The following is a 16,436-nucleotide window of genomic DNA, read 5'->3' as shown; positions in this document are numbered from 1 at the left end:
TACATTGCTCCCTTGGGAAGATTGAATTAAACGCATTAGCTGACAGAGCTTAATTAGATTATTATTTATTGATTTTAATGTCGCAAGCACAGCTAAAATTCGTTTATCGGGAGAGCACCAAGTAGAGAGAATATGGTTGAAATGAAATTTGATTTATCATATCATATATGTATAACTTCAGCAAGAGTGAATAAATGCGATAGTTCGATAGAGAAGATTAACTTGAGGTAGCTTATCAGAAGAGAACGAACAGAATGCTTGACTATCTTTGTAGTATTTTGTATTCACTTTGCGTCATATTTGATATACTTATTTCCATACGAGCTTAGAGCAAATGAAATGCATACAGCAAGGGCTTCACTGCATAACTTCAGACTGGCATACGAATTTGAATGACATAGAAGACTGTGAATATGGTTATGACTATATTGGTCTGCTGCTGGCGCAATCAAGTATCAAATACACATAGGAAAATAAGAAAATAAAATAAAATAAAATATTCTATATTGTATTACTGCATAGTAAATAATATAAAATTGTAATATTTAATAAACTAATTTTCAATTTTATATATGCAAATATATATATATTTATATTTCTTATTTATATATGTATATATTAAACATAGTCCAGAGTAACAATAATGAATAAAAATATATTGATTAATTAAATAGTAAAGAATATAAAATTATAATATTTTGAAATATATTATTATACAAATATTAACATTAAATATATCTACTTTATTCTTCTTTAAATACCGTTTCTAATTTCAATTCCCATATTTATATTAAACAGTAAATTTCAAGTTAAGGCAACAAAAATTTCAGAGCAGTTGAGCCCGACCAATGAAGTGGAAACGCACAACAATTCTGTTGATTGCTTGATTTTCGATTTTTGTAGCTCACGCAGAGCACAAACAACAAGAGTAAAAAAAAAAAAAAAAAACAAAGACTGAGCGTATTATGATTATGTGCAGAAATATAATACTTTAAGATAGAAAACGCTGCTGTTTTATGCGCGTATCACAAGGTTTTATCACAGATCTGATGAGGATGACAATGACGATGACGATGGCGATGTTACCCGTCTGGCAGCTAAAACTTGTTCACGCTCTCGTCGTTTATATTGATCCGTGCTGACAATTTTTTTCTCTTTTTTATTTTATTTTTTTTTTTTTATTTTGGCGGCGTGCAGAAATAAATAAATATATGCCCCGATTTTTCACTCTCGACGCGGAGCGACGCGTCGCGCCTTGCAACGTGTGTGGCATAAAAGCAGCTTCAGCTTCTGCTTCTGCTTTTGTTTTGCTTTTACTGTTGTTGAGTTGCTCCCGCACAGTTTATTTGCCTGCTTTTATTTTTACGGCCGCTCGCCCCGATTCCATCGTATCTATGGCGCTGTCTGACAAAAGGCAAATGCGCCCATTTGTCATTTGGACAACGAGCTGACAGTTGGCAACAAACTGGCGCTTGCCGCCAGTTGTCAGCGGAATGCTTTTGTCACCCTTCAGGCGATATTGTCGAGTATCGAACTTTTCGCTGAACGACAGCCCTTATGCAATTGACACACACAAGAAAATGTAATGGCAAAGTTAATGCGTTATTGATATCGCCTATTATCCCAATGAAAAGCTGTTCAAAAGTCACTTAGGCGACGCAATGCTCAATGGTATTTACATAGATGGATTTTAACAACTTATCTTTTATTGAGAACTACCATAGAAGAGAATACAAAATTTCAAATGAAAATTCAAAATGTGAAATCTGCATTGACATTCAGAAATATATATTTGCTTTTAACTACATAGGATTAAAGTTCACACAAAAAAAAAAAAAAATTAAATAAATAAATAAAAAAATCGAATGCATGCATTTTTTGTTCATAAATAATCAAGGGAAAATATATTTTAAAAAATATATTCAGATTAATTAGGAAAAAATGCCTTATTCCTTAATATGATACAAAAACATAACACAAATTTGTTATGAATTTAAAAAATGGTTAAAAAAGGTTTTATGTGTGATAAGACCTTTAACCGCGTAGCTCTCTGTTTTTAATTAAGAATCAATTTATTAATGCGAAACGCTGCTACATATTTAATTGGAAGAAAATTACAGTGATCCAATGTTGTAGCTCTTACACGTTGGTATATGGTTGGTTAATATATATAAATACATATATGTATGTATGTATGAGGCTATAAATATATAATTTTAATTCAACTCGCCACATAAAAGGCAAAGCGCGAGCTACAAAAAATATGATGGGAGCACTCAGGCTAAAGCAAATAAAATGCGACCCAAACGCATTATACATATACCCTGTAAATTTATTCAGCATAGGGTTGTTCTGAATTTAATGCAGCTAAATTTGGAAAGAAAGTTACTGAAATGAAATACATGTATATATGAAAAAAAAAATTTTTTTTGTTTTGTTTTTAAATAAATAAATATATAGAGATATTAATCATCGAATTAATGTGCAGTTTGCTGAATATCAGACAGTCGTCTACTTTTGAGCTATTCGCAATAGAATGATGTACGAAATTCGACATTTCGCTGAACCATTCACGCTGCTCCCATTGATATGAAAATAAACACACGACGCTAATCAAATCTCAGCGCATTTAATGTTTAAATAAACAAAAACGCAAGCAAAATTAAGCCCCTAGAGATGCTGCTGATGACTTGACGAAGAGCAGGAGTCAGTCACAGGGCTATATGATTAAGCGACGCATAAATATTTGATACGAATTACTGTGAGGACAAACCGAATGGCATTTAATTAGCTAGCCAAATATACTTCAATAAAAACCAGAAAAATAAAAAACTTTGGAAACAGAAACAAGCACTTGAAAATATATATTTTATACACAGTATAAATTTTATTATTGGGCGCCGACAAGTGGCTCAATTCCAGACTCCGCGGGACAACTTAAGCAAAAAAAAAAAAAAAAAAAAAAAAAAAAATGGAACGCTAAGTTCTCTGACTCCGGGATTTGTTTGTTATTTCTGTGTGTTTGTATATTTTTGGTTGAAGTTAGCTGCCGTTTTATGCCCTTTGAAGTGGTGTCAGCGCAGAGAGCGAAGCATTTCTCAGCCATACCGCTTGCTTAAGCAAAATAAGCAGAGCCAAGTTTATGACGGCGAGCCTCTGCGGCATTATTTCTGTAAATACCTTAACGCATTTTTAATAATTTTTATTGTCAACAATTTCGCAAAAGTTTTTCACTCTCTTTTTCGGGATTTAAACTTTTTGTTTATTGTGCCCCGTGGCTTCACTTTAATTTCCTAATCATCTTCAACTAAAAAAGTTTAACGGCTGCTTATGCGCAACATAAAATTATAAATTGAAATTTGAGGTGGCTATAAAAAACGTTTATGGGATATGTGATAAAAAGAAGCATAATTTAATATCATGTGAGGTCCGTAAGCCAAAAAACATAAGCAATTTGTTTCTTTTATATAAATTAAAAGCTACTTAAAGTGGCGCTAAGCTTTATATGAGATTTTAAATCAAAACGAATTGCATACAAATAAAAAAATAATAATAAATAAATGAAAAGAGTGCAATTTTTTTTCTCTATATAATATACTGAAAATTAAATTTATTAAAAAAAAAAAAAAAAAAAAAATAAAAAGAGTTTTTATTTCAACAGGAATCTTAAAGATCTCTCAGTGTAGACTGAGCTAGATTAAAGAACGCAAAAGAACTCTGTCAGTTTGGACGGGTACATCCTTAGAGGGAATCAAAGGTTAATAATTGTACAGGTGAATTTGGATGAGATAAGTCGTAAATAAAATGTTCATATTCAAATGTTTGAGGGCAAAACGTTGTAAGTTAGTTTACGTTCAATTATTTTATTTCTCTTTTTCATTGAACTGTTGGCATCAATTTTGTTTTGTAACAATTTCAACTGCATATTTTGCAGTCAAAAACAGAAGCACAAATCAAGCAAACAATTTTATTGCCATTTTTCATATTTATGAAATTGGAATAAAAACTTTTTTACGACAAAAAATATAAAATAAAAGTATTAAGTAAAGAGTGAGATTATAGGAAATGGAATTGAATTGTCACAGCTGCAATTTTTCAACTGTCAAATCAAAACATAAAACCAATTACTTTTAATGATTAATTACTTTGTGTAGAGAGGGGAAGCGAGAGTGAGAGAGAGAGAGAGAGCGCATGTTGAAAACCTCAAAATGATTTTGATTACGAGAGCAGGGCTGCAGTCAACATTCATTTGATTTATGATGCGCCGCACAACCCTTCTGACACAGCCGAAGCACAGCTGTTGGCTGCTGGCTGCTAGCTGCTAGCAGTGGCGGGCACACGTGACGTATGCTCAACACAATATTCTACATTTGAGATGGGCTTAAGCCTAACCCGGCGACACGCGAATCACCTTAAAATTCATAAGTATGTCGACGCGAGGCCTCAATCCTCCGCAAGTGAAACGGCAGCTGCATGTCATTAACTATATGGCCAAGACATAATCCGAACTGCGGCAGCCCGAAACGCGCAACATGGCGTATACGTAACATTCGGGCGCGAAACTTTTCAACGCTTCATTTTTAAAACATTTAACACATACAGACAAGCTCATGTGTGGGTGTGGGTGTCGATGTGGGTGTGGGTGTGGGTGTGTGTCTGATGACAACTTTTCTCACTTTGGGTCTCTGATTGTGTGTGTGTGTGTGTGTGTTTGCTTTTTCATCTATTTTTACCCATTTTAGTTGTCATCAAGGCTGCGGATTATGTGAGAGTTTATGCCTCCAAAAATTATGCAAAAGCGAGGCAATGAAAATGCTGATGAGGCGGGCTGTTGCTGATAATGTTTATGCTGATGGCATTGAAGACCGCAGAGCACCAAAAACCAAACGTAATTCGGGGTTGAAAGAGACAGTGAAAACAACAAAATAAAAGGGATAAGCAGAACTATATATGAAACCAAATATTTTAATCACATGCAGTTGTAGCTGAGTGCGGACTAAGGGAAGGAGCTGCCTCAACTGCCCAAAAAAAAAAAAAAAAAGGAGTCACTCCTTCATCAACTGGAGCCCCTTTCTGGCTCTCTGCTGCATGACGAATGAGTTGCTCAAGTTTAGCAATTTTAATAACAGTAAAAATTTTCGGCAGGTGTGCACAGGTGTAAGCAGCCAGAAAGTTAAACCATACAATATTCTACAGCAATTTTGTATTCATTATATAGCCAACCTGTTAGCCAATGTATATGTACCCATATATATATATATATATATACATATATATATAGGCAATTTATAATGTTCTTGTATTTGGAAACTCTCAGCAATTTATGGCTCGCATTTTCCGCGCAAGTCCAAAAACTCATAAAATTTTGTTTTATGCACAAGAATCGAGAATTCGAAGCGCGCTAATTTATGGACCACGGCGACATGGCAAATTATGAGCTGTGCTCGCAGTATCGTCTGGCTTGGGCGATGAATTTAAAATCGATTGGCTAAATTTACGCACTTTATCTACACACAATTTCAGTTGCAATTTGGCTCTGGCACTGAATTACTTTGCGGGTTACTGTAATTGACGATTGTTTGGCCCACAGAGCGAAGCCCCACTGCAAGCGGAAGCGCCGACATGTGATATATGTCGCTATATATAGACATATAAATATCGGTTTTGCGGTTTGCTCGCACTTGAGACATTGGCGCAGGTGTCAGTTGATTGAAGCTTACAGGTTTTCTATTAAGATGCCTTCATTGCCAGAGGCTAAATAGGTAAGGAAATATGAGCTGCCATTATGAGTTTGATTGAGTCTATCATTAGCAGTTACTGTAAATCTGATGAGACGAGCTGGACGTCAAAAGCTTTAAGCATGGATAACGTAGAGAGAAAGAAAAATGCCAATTGACAGCAAATAGTTAAGACTTTGGATATTAAAATAGCTTTTGCAATAAAAAAAATTTTCAAGAATTAGATTTTTAGCTTAATATAACAAATATATTTGAAATGCTGCTACGCTTCTATTAAAATTTAAAATATATTGCAAGAACTTTTTAAGAATTATTTAAAAATGTGAACATTTCATTCAAATTCCATTCGCTTTTAATAAAAATTGCATTAATTTAATAAAATAATATGATTTAATATAACTAATTATTTTAAATAAATTAATGAAAATGGTTCCTCAACTATTCGCTTCTTTCAGCATTAGAGTTAATTAATTAATACTAGCACCAAAGAAAAAAACAATAATAAATAAATAATATTATTAAAAGAGATTCTACAACATATTTATGAAAATTTGTATTAGTAAAAAATATATTCGATTTTTTCAGTCAATATTTAGACCTTCCGATGCAAATTTTTCAAATATATATATTTTAGTCTAATCTAATGTTCATTTTAAATTTATTTAAATGCCGTCTACTCGAAATCAAACAAATTTCCATTTAATTTGTCATGCTTTTAAAATAAAAAATAAATAAAAAAATGTTTTCCCTTTATATATTTATGCATTTGGGTTATTCCAAACTTACCCAATGTGCAACGGCATGTAAATCGAAAAATTACAAAAAATGTCAATTTACATCACGCCTCCTTCGGCAGGCGCTTGTTAATCATGGCACACACGCGCACACACACACACACTCGTACACACGCACTAATCTAGTTGGCTGTTGTTGCTAAAATATTCAAATGGGTTGCGGGGCTCCACAATAAATGAGAAATATGTTTGCAAAGGGCTCACGGGCTCACGGGCTCACGACAACAACAACAACAACAACAGTAATTGATACACAAACTATGCACAAACCAAAGCCAAAATACTCAATTCAAATTCTTAATTCAGTTCTTAAATGCGAACTGTGTTTGCTGGCTTAGGTAGACTCGACAGGCTTCGAGATATCGCAAAGACGTCAACTTGACAACTGAGCCGAGGCGAACGATCTGACGAACGACGTCCGCACAGCGCGAATGTTAAACGAATACTGACTCCGGGATCGAATGCAATGAAAGTTAAGAACTGTCACGCAAGCTTAAGCCAGCTCGAACAAGTTGCAAGCGCACATGTTCGTTCGCACAGCGGCGAGTCGAGCCTTGCGGAGCCGAGCCGGAACGAACCATGCCGAGCCAAGCCGAGCCACCCTCGTGCATTCTATGTTTTTTTCTGCTTCGGCTAGCACTCTTTATGATCATTGGCTTCATTTGCCAGTGCGAATGGATATGGATACAGTTTTTCGGAGGCATTTAATTACAGTTAAACAGAACGCTCACCCATCACTAGATGTTTCATGGCCCAACTGCAGCGCACCACATATTTGGTTACAGCTGCAGCACTGCTCTACGTGCGGCAGCAGCCTTAGCTGAGCGCAAAGTAACCAAGATAAAGCGTGCAATGGGGAATGTGTGTGTGTGTGTGTATGTGTGTGTGTGGGGCCTAAACATTAAAGAGGGAAAATAACAATAATAATTAAATAAAAGCATATAAATGAATATTTAAATACTCATGTCAGTGATCTCTTATACCGCAAAAACTAGAAAGTTTAAGTGTAATATGTACATATACTCGCATATATTATACGCACTAAAAGCTTATACTTTTTATCGATAGCCAATCGTATTTTCTTACTATCGATAAAAAAATAATTTTACTTAATTTTTAAGCGAAACTTGAATTCCTTAAGTGCGAAAGATTGTAGGCTTATTAGACTCTCAGCACTTTGACTTATTGTACTCTTAATAACCGACTATAATTTATTGTATACAAATTGCTTAATTTAATATATATTTTATAATGAGTATATAAAATATTGATTTATTTAATTTTTTTTAAATTAAAATATAAATATATGAATTATAATAATAATAATTATAGTATTTAATTTATATATATATATATATATATATATATATATATATATATATATATATATATATATATATAAATGATATCGTAGCTTTTCCTTTTCATTTTAGTTTTTTAAAGTCAGTGTCATTGAATATATTGTTTATTATTATTCGAACCTTATACTATACAACTAACCCCATTCAGTTGGCTACGTGTTAAGTCCAGCTATATTTTCTAGTATTTAATGTTAGCCTGCTTTAAATAATACAAATATATAACAGTGGCTGCTAAAAGTAAGACATTTGAAGGCAACTCTTGGCAGCCGACAAACAAAGCACGCAAAGCAATGAAAATTCCGACCTGCCGCAATAAATTCCGCGCGCGTATGCCAAAATGAGAGTGAAATATCCTGCACACACACACACACACACACACAGACACACATACTTAAAGAACTAACTTAAAGAGCAGAAGCAGGAATACCCACGGTGTATAAGTGTGTGCGCGCCATAAATCGCGCTAAGCCAAAACAAAACATAGCTGGCCAAGTCCCAGCGAACAGCATCATGCATCAGGCATCAGGCAGGTGGATGCCACAGCCTTTGACCTGACACAATGCTCTACATTCGATGTTTTTCCCTTCTGTTTTTTTGGTTACTAGCCCCCCTGCACCTACCCAACTTGGTTCGAGAGGCGACTGCGCAGTGGCGCATCGAACCGAACAGCTGTTGAGTGGCGCAAATCCTTACCTAGGACAACATTAGTAAGAGCAGCATCTTTCAGCAGCCTCCAAGACTAACGCAAGGCAGTGTTTAATTTTACATTATTGTTTTATTGTCGTTAATGATCAAAAATATCTGAGGTTTAATATGCATACATATCTTCAGCCCTGAGTTCCTAGAACCAGCATGTGGAGGCTATATAAAAAGACATCTTCAAAAAACATGTTGAGAGTTCCCCAGCTCAAAACATACCACGTCAGTTCTTAGCAAGTTACCAGCCGCAGGGGCAGGATGTGCAACACGGACTGCCGCATGGTCCACATGGGCCGCAGCAAGGACCACAGGACGGACCACAGCAAGGACCACAGGATGGCCCGCAGCAGGGACCACAGGGGCCACAGCATCTGCCCGCTGGTACGAGGCAGCCAGGCGGGCAGGGCCCAACATAGAAAGGATCAAACTTGCAAACGATAAGCATTTCCCTTGTATATCCTACTGAAACGGAAGCGAGTCCTTCTTGGCACCAATTATACACTCGCTGCAGCTGCACACAAAATCGTTTTAATAAATAATAAATTTAATTTAAACATTTTCCAAAATCGACTTACTCAAGTATTTCCTGTGAGCCGAAGATATGTGTCTATTAATTCCTCAGCTAGCGCCGGTTTTTATTTTTTCATCGTACGCCGAGCTACCTACCTGAAAATTTGAAAAATAATGAAAATGTTTGAGTAAAACGGAACTAGGCTAACAACTGAATTCGTCAAAGCCTACTAATTTGGAAATTTTGCGTAAAGTTTGATTCACTACTTTTCATATATTTTCTCGCCTGCTGCGACAGATATAGGGCATTACCAATTTGGATTTCTCAAATATTTGGTTTACTGTCGGAAATAGATTATTTTCTCATTTATTTATTAACCATTTCTTTTAGCTGAAATTAAAAGAGATTTAACAATTGATGCTGATTTTTATGAAGTGGACGAGAATGTTTTCAATCATTTCGAAAAATATACAAAAATGAATTTATAATTTGATATTTTTTTTCTATATTTTTGCCTCCATATTTTATTAATAACATATATATTTTTTCAACTACTTTGAACAATTTAAAAGATTTTATAACATGTTTATTGCAGCTTGCAATAAATGTATTTTATAAATTAACGTCTGCAAACGTATGTCTTGCAAATCAATCCTTATTCACAGCCAATACGAGAACTCTGGGTTGACAACATTTTAAATATATTTTTAGGCTTTATTTAATGTCTCACGTTTTAGTATATTTTTAAGCTCGCTATCGTAGTCGGAGTCGACGAAACAAAAATAAAATCGACACCTACACCACATTAAATTGCCATAAATAGCAACACACCTCGTAAGTAAAACAAAAGCGAAATAAATTTATAACATATTTAATACTGAGAATTTAAATTGAACATTTAGGCAGATGTTGAAATAGACACACACATCTTCAGCCTTGTCCAGAGTTTCGTTTACTTGTCACATGTGTCTCCATCAAAGATAGCATAAAAGGGCAACTGAGCGTGGCGAACCAAATCAAATATAGATTAGCATTTAAATGAAAATATTATGTAGGAGTAGGTGGTATTACATTGCTTAAATAATCTCGCTATAATCTCGCTATAATGATCGCTTAGCAGCAACCGCCACCACAGCAGCCTCCACAGCAATTACGACAGCTGGCACAGCCTCCTGCTGGCACTAGGCAGCCGGGTGGGCAAGGTCCAACATAGAAAGGATCGAATTTGCAAACGATATACATATTAAAATTCTATATATGCACACACGTCAAAACTCTACTTGAGCTGAAAAAAAAAAACATGAGAATAAAAATTAATAAAAAAAATATATATATAAAATTAAAATATAAATATTTATATGTATTATACTCACAATATTATGCTTTCTTTGCAGCTAAAAATATGTGTGAATATTACCCGGAACAAATGAAATTTCTAAAAAATTCCTATTTCATTTGTTATGTTCACAAGCCGAAAGATCGAAAGCGAATGAGCTCAACTACGAAACTGAATTCACAGCTGAGAGGGCAAAGCCAGTTTCGATTCAGAGAACAAAATCGTAGCCAACTTTGCTTTACAAACTGTGCATGCTTTGATCGACTATATATGTATTCATATATATATATATGTATGTAAAATACTTTATATATATATATATGTATATTTATATATATTGGATTCATCGATTTACACGCTGCGTTTGTCCTTGTTCTCTCAGCTGCAATTGAAGTCAGTTGGTGCTTTGGATCCACTGTGGCTCAAGATGAGTCTCTTGATATACATATATGCACGCTCCCTTGTGGCCTGATCCAACGCTATTGTTCACACTTACAGAGTGCCATAGGTAACTCATCAAGCACTGGTTGAAGCATACATTTCAAGGATATTATACAGACGACGACCAGTTTTCTTCACAGAAGCGCATGCATTACGGAACTGTTCATTATCCGTTAAGTGGATGCTACGTGCGTGCGAAATACGATTCACGAGCGTTGTGCGATTACTGATAAACTGACTCAATTGGGGCGTGGCATTGGCGACCACCTGCGTCGTCATTTGCGTCAGTACAACATATAATGCAATCACACCCATCGCCCCAATACATCTGTGGACAATCTCCATGGCGGGACGTGTTTCTCCTTTATTATCTGCGGGCCAACAGAGCCAAATAGCCAAACATTACCTAGAACTAAAAATTTTGATAACAGAGCCAAAATATCGAACACCTTTTGATTGTGAAGTCAAAACGTTTATGCATCGTTATCCGAATGATTTTCGATTTCGACTCGTGTTTCGTTTTTTTGTTCCGGTGATGTTTGGCCGCCAAAGTGCATCATCACTTCGATAAATTCGCCAAAGAGAAAGCAAAGCTTCAGCCATATCCGTATCAGTGCATCCTCCATAGACTCAGCATTCATGGTGGGTCCTTCCTCAACCTGAACCAGCGACAGCGACTCATGAACCTCTCCGATGGCACTACGCACAGTCTGCATTATGAATATGTATTTTATCGCTTTGCTATAATACAAATTTCGACAATGATGGCGACCGGCAAAATCTGGACCACACGCTTTTTAACCTTATCTGAATTTGAGCTCAATACATTGTTCAATAACAACCAAATGATAATGAGAATACGAATATAGACTTTTTATAGATGTTGAAGAGAGCAGCGCCGACTTGATTCAAATATCATTATTCTTTACCAGATTTGGCCAGCAATTTCAATTGAATTAGCCTATTCCTATATAAATAACCACAATCTCATATAAATAAGTAAAGACAGAAATCAAACTCTTGCAATTTAGTTCTGAACATCTTCTGCTTTATTGTATGTTGAGCAATTTCGTATAAATTTGCCCATTGAAAACCTATTTCATGCTCTTGGTATTTTCGGCCTCTTTTGGAACGCAACATCGTTGTCTCTCGTCATTGTTACCCTTGCAGCGATCGGGCCATCCGCACGGCACAAAGCCCGAAAATATACCAAACGGACAAGGGCCACATGATTGGTCAGGATAAGGGCCAACGTAGAAGGGATTCATGTACTCACTCTTGGGGCCACATTGCTTGCGAGGCATATTGCCGAGTATGTAGTAAGAGCTGGAATAGATTCTAGAAGTTTTCGGTTAGTTCAATGTCCACTTTGGTATTTTTGTTTATTTTTTACTTACTTCAATTTGGGCAAATTTAAAATGCCTAGAACTAAAAGCTGTTCAGTTGGAGCTACATTAGTGTTATGAACAAAAACTGATTTCTCAGCTCCTCCCAAGCAGCAGCTTAGCTGCAAAGCCCACTTGATGTTTGAATTTTGCTCCTTGAAGAGTGTCTGGAGCTAAAAGGGTTCAAGGTTCCGTAAATTTGACATTGGCATTGGGGGCTCAGCTTTGTTGTCGTTGGGAACTTCGTAACCTCTGTTGGGCGGCATTTGGGTCTTCTCAGCTGCCGGGGAACAGCCGCCACAAGGTGCATTCGGTCCGGGACATGGCCCACACTCGGTATTCGGACAATTGTTCTCGCATGTGCAGTCCGTGTCGCAGCAGGGCGGATTGGGCCCAATGTAACCAGGATTGAACATAATAACCATTGTGGCGGTGTTCCCTTATAGCTAAACCAGCCATCGATCAAAATCTTGCATACGTTCACGAATTTCAGACTTACCTTCAGAGGTTATTGAAGCAGCTTGGAGCTATTGTTGGTTTTTGGGTTGTTGTATGTTGTGTTTCGTGTTGTGAGTGTGGAGTGAATAGATTTTCCATTCATTTGACATGGCTGAAAGTGTACTCAAATGACAGCACACTCATGGCATACTAAAGTCAAATTTTAATAGCTGCACTGCAGACACATTGACCCAATCACAATAGCATGATAAGCATCTGGGACCCCATCTACCCATCTCTGCCTCTCCCTGTCTCTATGCCCGCTTTGCGGATGCCAACACAATGCGTATAATTATTTCATAATCGGGCAACACTTCATTTATGGTGACAAAAGCCTGCAGATGTGCAAAGCCACTCCCCGGCGGCAGATACTGACCAGCCAATAAATGGCATAGAACATCAAAATGCTTAAGCTGTGACTCTAAATACCCTGTACACAACTGAGGTATATATATATGTATACATATATATGTATAAATATATGTATATCAATATTTGTTTTCAGATTTTTTGCTATTTTTTGACATTCATATATAATATAAAGATTAGCGATTTAAATCTATATTAATTAATATGTATACAAATATTTCTCTTAAGGATATCCATATCCATATAAAATAAGTTTATATACCAATTTCATAATACATATAAATAGTATTAAGATTGTAAGAGTTCACCTATTTATTTATCAAATAAAATAGAGATTAGTTTAAATTTAAAAAAATGCCCATTTAAATTATTAGGCAAAATTTCTTAACATATTGTATTTGTTTAATATTATTTATTATTATTATTTAATATTACTATTATTATTATTAATAATATTTAATATTATTTATCATTATTATTTAATATTGTATTATTCAGTATTTATTTAACATTATTTTAATATTCCTTATCTTATAATTAGTATAAGCATTTTCTATAGTAGCATTAATACTATTTTATTTTTTATTTCGATATTAGCAGAATATGTAAAACACTAAATTCTGAGAAATAATGTTTAAATGAATTTCTAAACCTAGATAAATATTAATTTAAAAGAAATTTATTTTAATTAAAAATATGAAAAATAATCACTAATATTTTTATTATTTTTTGTTCGAGAGCATTGATTTAAATTTAAAGTAATAAAAAACATGCCAACGATCATGGCGCCTTTCTCAGAGTTCATTATATGACCTACATGGTATGTCGCTTATTTTATGCCCTGCTGTATATACCCTTTCGCACACAAAACATGTGAACGATGCAATTGCCAAATGTCAGAGCTTAAATTTTGGTGATAAATGTATTATATGTATGTCAATTTTGAATTTGAAATATGCCCCATGCCAATGCCGTCTAGAGGGTATAGCAACAATAGCAACAACAACATGCATACTGTAAATTTTAAGTTGAAATTAATGAATAATTAAGCTGCATTGGGGAGCCATTCGAACCGTTGTTCGTAAGCGGAAATGCAACATTTGCATAACTAACACAATGAACTACATACGCAACGCAGTTGCATGAATCTGCTGCTGGCCCATATGAGTGCGTTCATCTAGACATGCCATCAATTGCTGCTCCATGCATAGATATATGTATTTATTGTGGCATTAGATATGCAAATTTCAATACTTTCACAAACATAATTGGTGTATAACGGCAGTTGCCTTTGTCAATTAATCAATCAATCAAGTCAGCCCAATGAGCAACGCTCCAGTATGCGGTGCGGAAGCAACTTGTCCGCCTGCAAGAGTGCACCTTGTAGCATGTTAATCATGTCATCATCAGTTCTGATCGCCCACAAAGTTCAAAAACAAAAAAGCAGCAGACATCAAACGTTAAGCAGCGCTTGTTCGGCTATTGCTATTGCTGCTGCTGCTTTTGCTGCTGCCTTTGCTGCTGTTTTTGCTGCTTCTGCCTCGCGTCAAAGTCGTGTGCGTTCTCTGTGTAATTCATATTCAAAGCGCGTTGCGACACAGCGCGCTGCGGTTACCCCGGCTGGTGCGGGGCAAGCGACGCACTTATGCGTAGGCGTCTGGCTGCTCCCCCCTCGGCTTGCCCACGCCCTTCCTTTGTGCAACCGAGCGCACTGCTTTTAAGTGGCGGCCACTGGGCAGCGTGTGCCCCACGTTGCGCGGCACGTTGTGGGGCGCAGCTCGGCTTACTTTATGTGTGCTGAGTATGCTGGTGTGTTAGACTGTCTATGTGTGTGTGTGTGTATGTATTGGTGTGTGGCTGCGTGTGCCTGCTTTGGCGATAGGCTAAAGTGCTACGGCTAAAGTGCCAATTCTGATCCGCTGTGTCGCTTTGACGCTTTGTCTTCTTAGCGCGCTTACTAAATTTATACACAGCGAGAAATCGGCACAGTTTCAAATTCTAAGATAAAAAAAAAAAAAAAAAAAAATTAAAAAAAAAAACCGTTCAGACTTAAAAAAAAAAAAAAAAAATTTCAGAATCATGAAAAAACAATTTGAATTTATTGTAATTAAATATGCATAAATATATATAAATATATATATATATTTATATAAAAATATTTGATCACCGTAGTGCGGCAATCGGTGTTAATAATCAACGATTTTTCTTTTTGAATTGACTAGCAAATGCCATGGCATCGATCAAAACTGTATCTCATATGAAAAAAAAAAAAGTCGTATAAATTGCTACTGAATGTCTTCTGCTTTATTGTGTATATATTGGGCAATTTCGAATAAATTTGCCCATTGAAAACCTATTTCACGCTCTTAGTAGATGCGGCCTCTTTCGGAACGCAGCAACGATTTCTTTCAGCCATGCCCTTACAGCGATCGGGCCAGCCACATGGCACAAAGCCTGAAAAGGCACCATACGGACACGATCCGCATGACTTGTCAGGATATGGACCAATGTAGAAGGGATTCACTTCTTCATTCTTGGAAGGACACCACTTAAGCACCATATTGTCGAGTATGCAATAATTTCTAAAAAAAAAAAAAAAAAAATTACATTTTTATTCAATTTTTATTTGTATTTGATTTTGATGATTTTCTTTTCTTTTTTTTTTCATGTTTACTTACATCAAATTGGGCAAATTTACAGGTCCTAAAACTAAAAGCTGTTCAGTTTGAGCTACATTGGCATTATGAAGATAACTCGATTTCTCAACTCCCCCCAAGCCTCAGCTCAGCTGCAAAGCCAACTCGATGCTCAAAATCAAATTCTGACAGCTGCTCTTTGTGGAGCTGTTAGATCCAAGACAATTATAGTTGGTCTGTGGGTTCCTATATCATTATTGGCATTGGTAATTCAGCTATCGCAATATTGATAGACAAAGGCTCAATAGCTATATGTTCAAGTAATAAAAAATAAATATACATGCAAAAAATAAATATATAAACTCGAACTCGAATGGATCATCCTCATTTGAATGTTGTATTACCATTTTGAGCATAATGAACCTCGATTGACGACGCACGCCATAACAATTAACTAATGCTATAATAGTTATACATAGGTATATATATGTAGATATATGTAATTATTGCTAAGAACTGTTTTTAGTTTGTTTGGCGACAACATAAACAAGCTCGAAAAAGAAACTGATAAAGAGAAGCAAGCAACCAATCGACTTTGTCTATGGCACATCCGTTTGTAGGTCTCATGGCTTATGGCGAGTCTCTTGCTATCTCTTTCTTTTGCTTGT

General features: G+C 35.7%; 3 protein-coding genes and 1 long non-coding RNA gene across 6 annotated transcripts in view; all 4 read right to left on the bottom strand.

Annotated features, from left to right (window-relative positions):
* Positions 1-6,979, bottom strand: part of LOC6577520 (insulin-like growth factor-binding protein complex acid labile subunit) — a 74,025-nt gene extending 67,046 nt beyond the window's left edge. Inside the window, exon 1 of the mRNA XM_002003449.4 lies at positions 6,525-6,979. The gene's annotated coding sequence lies outside the window, so the exon portion shown is untranslated. The remainder of the gene's footprint in view (positions 1-6,524) is intronic.
* Positions 6,980-8,648: 1,669 nt separating this feature from the next.
* LOC6577518 (male-specific sperm protein Mst84Dd) lies at positions 8,649-9,324 on the bottom strand. 3 transcript variants are annotated; one of them, XM_015165715.3, is made up of 3 exons: positions 9,168-9,324; positions 8,812-9,103; positions 8,649-8,770 (listed from the first exon to the last, which is right to left on the bottom strand). In XM_015165715.3, the coding sequence occupies exon 2, from the start codon at positions 9,035-9,037 to the stop codon at positions 8,831-8,833; it is 207 nt and encodes a 68-aa protein (XP_015021201.1). In that variant the 5' UTR covers positions 9,038-9,103; positions 9,168-9,324; the 3' UTR covers positions 8,649-8,770; positions 8,812-8,830. The 3 variants fall into 3 exon arrangements, with proteins under 3 accessions (XP_015021201.1, XP_002003483.1, XP_015021202.1); XM_002003447.4 differs by having other exon boundaries at positions 8,649-8,754; positions 9,168-9,323; XM_015165716.3 differs by having other exon boundaries at positions 8,649-9,103; positions 9,168-9,322.
* Positions 9,325-9,958: 634 nt separating this feature from the next.
* LOC26527616 lies at positions 9,959-12,441 on the bottom strand. Its single transcript, XM_044008835.1, has 4 exons — positions 12,278-12,441; positions 10,477-12,218; positions 10,175-10,388; positions 9,959-10,100 (listed from the first exon to the last, which is right to left on the bottom strand). The coding sequence occupies exon 2, from the start codon at positions 12,182-12,184 to the stop codon at positions 11,975-11,977; it is 210 nt and encodes a 69-aa protein (XP_043864770.1). The 5' UTR covers positions 12,185-12,218; positions 12,278-12,441; the 3' UTR covers positions 9,959-10,100; positions 10,175-10,388; positions 10,477-11,974.
* A 2,969-nt stretch (positions 12,442-15,410) lies between these two features.
* On the bottom strand, positions 15,411-16,003 carry LOC6577515. Its single transcript, XR_001449459.3, has 2 exons — positions 15,811-16,003; positions 15,411-15,714 (listed from the first exon to the last, which is right to left on the bottom strand). It is a non-coding gene; the product is annotated as an uncharacterized LOC6577515 (long non-coding RNA).
* Between the last annotated feature and the right edge of the window lie 433 nt (positions 16,004-16,436).

The sequence above is a fragment of the Drosophila mojavensis genome, unplaced genomic scaffold (assembly GCF_018153725.1).
Source record: "Drosophila mojavensis isolate 15081-1352.22 unplaced genomic scaffold, ASM1815372v1 contig_36, whole genome shotgun sequence".
NCBI lineage: Eukaryota > Metazoa > Arthropoda > Insecta > Diptera > Drosophilidae > Drosophila > Drosophila mojavensis.
The sequence above is the reverse complement of the archived record's forward strand: the minus strand, read 5'-3'. Positions and strand labels throughout refer to the sequence as shown.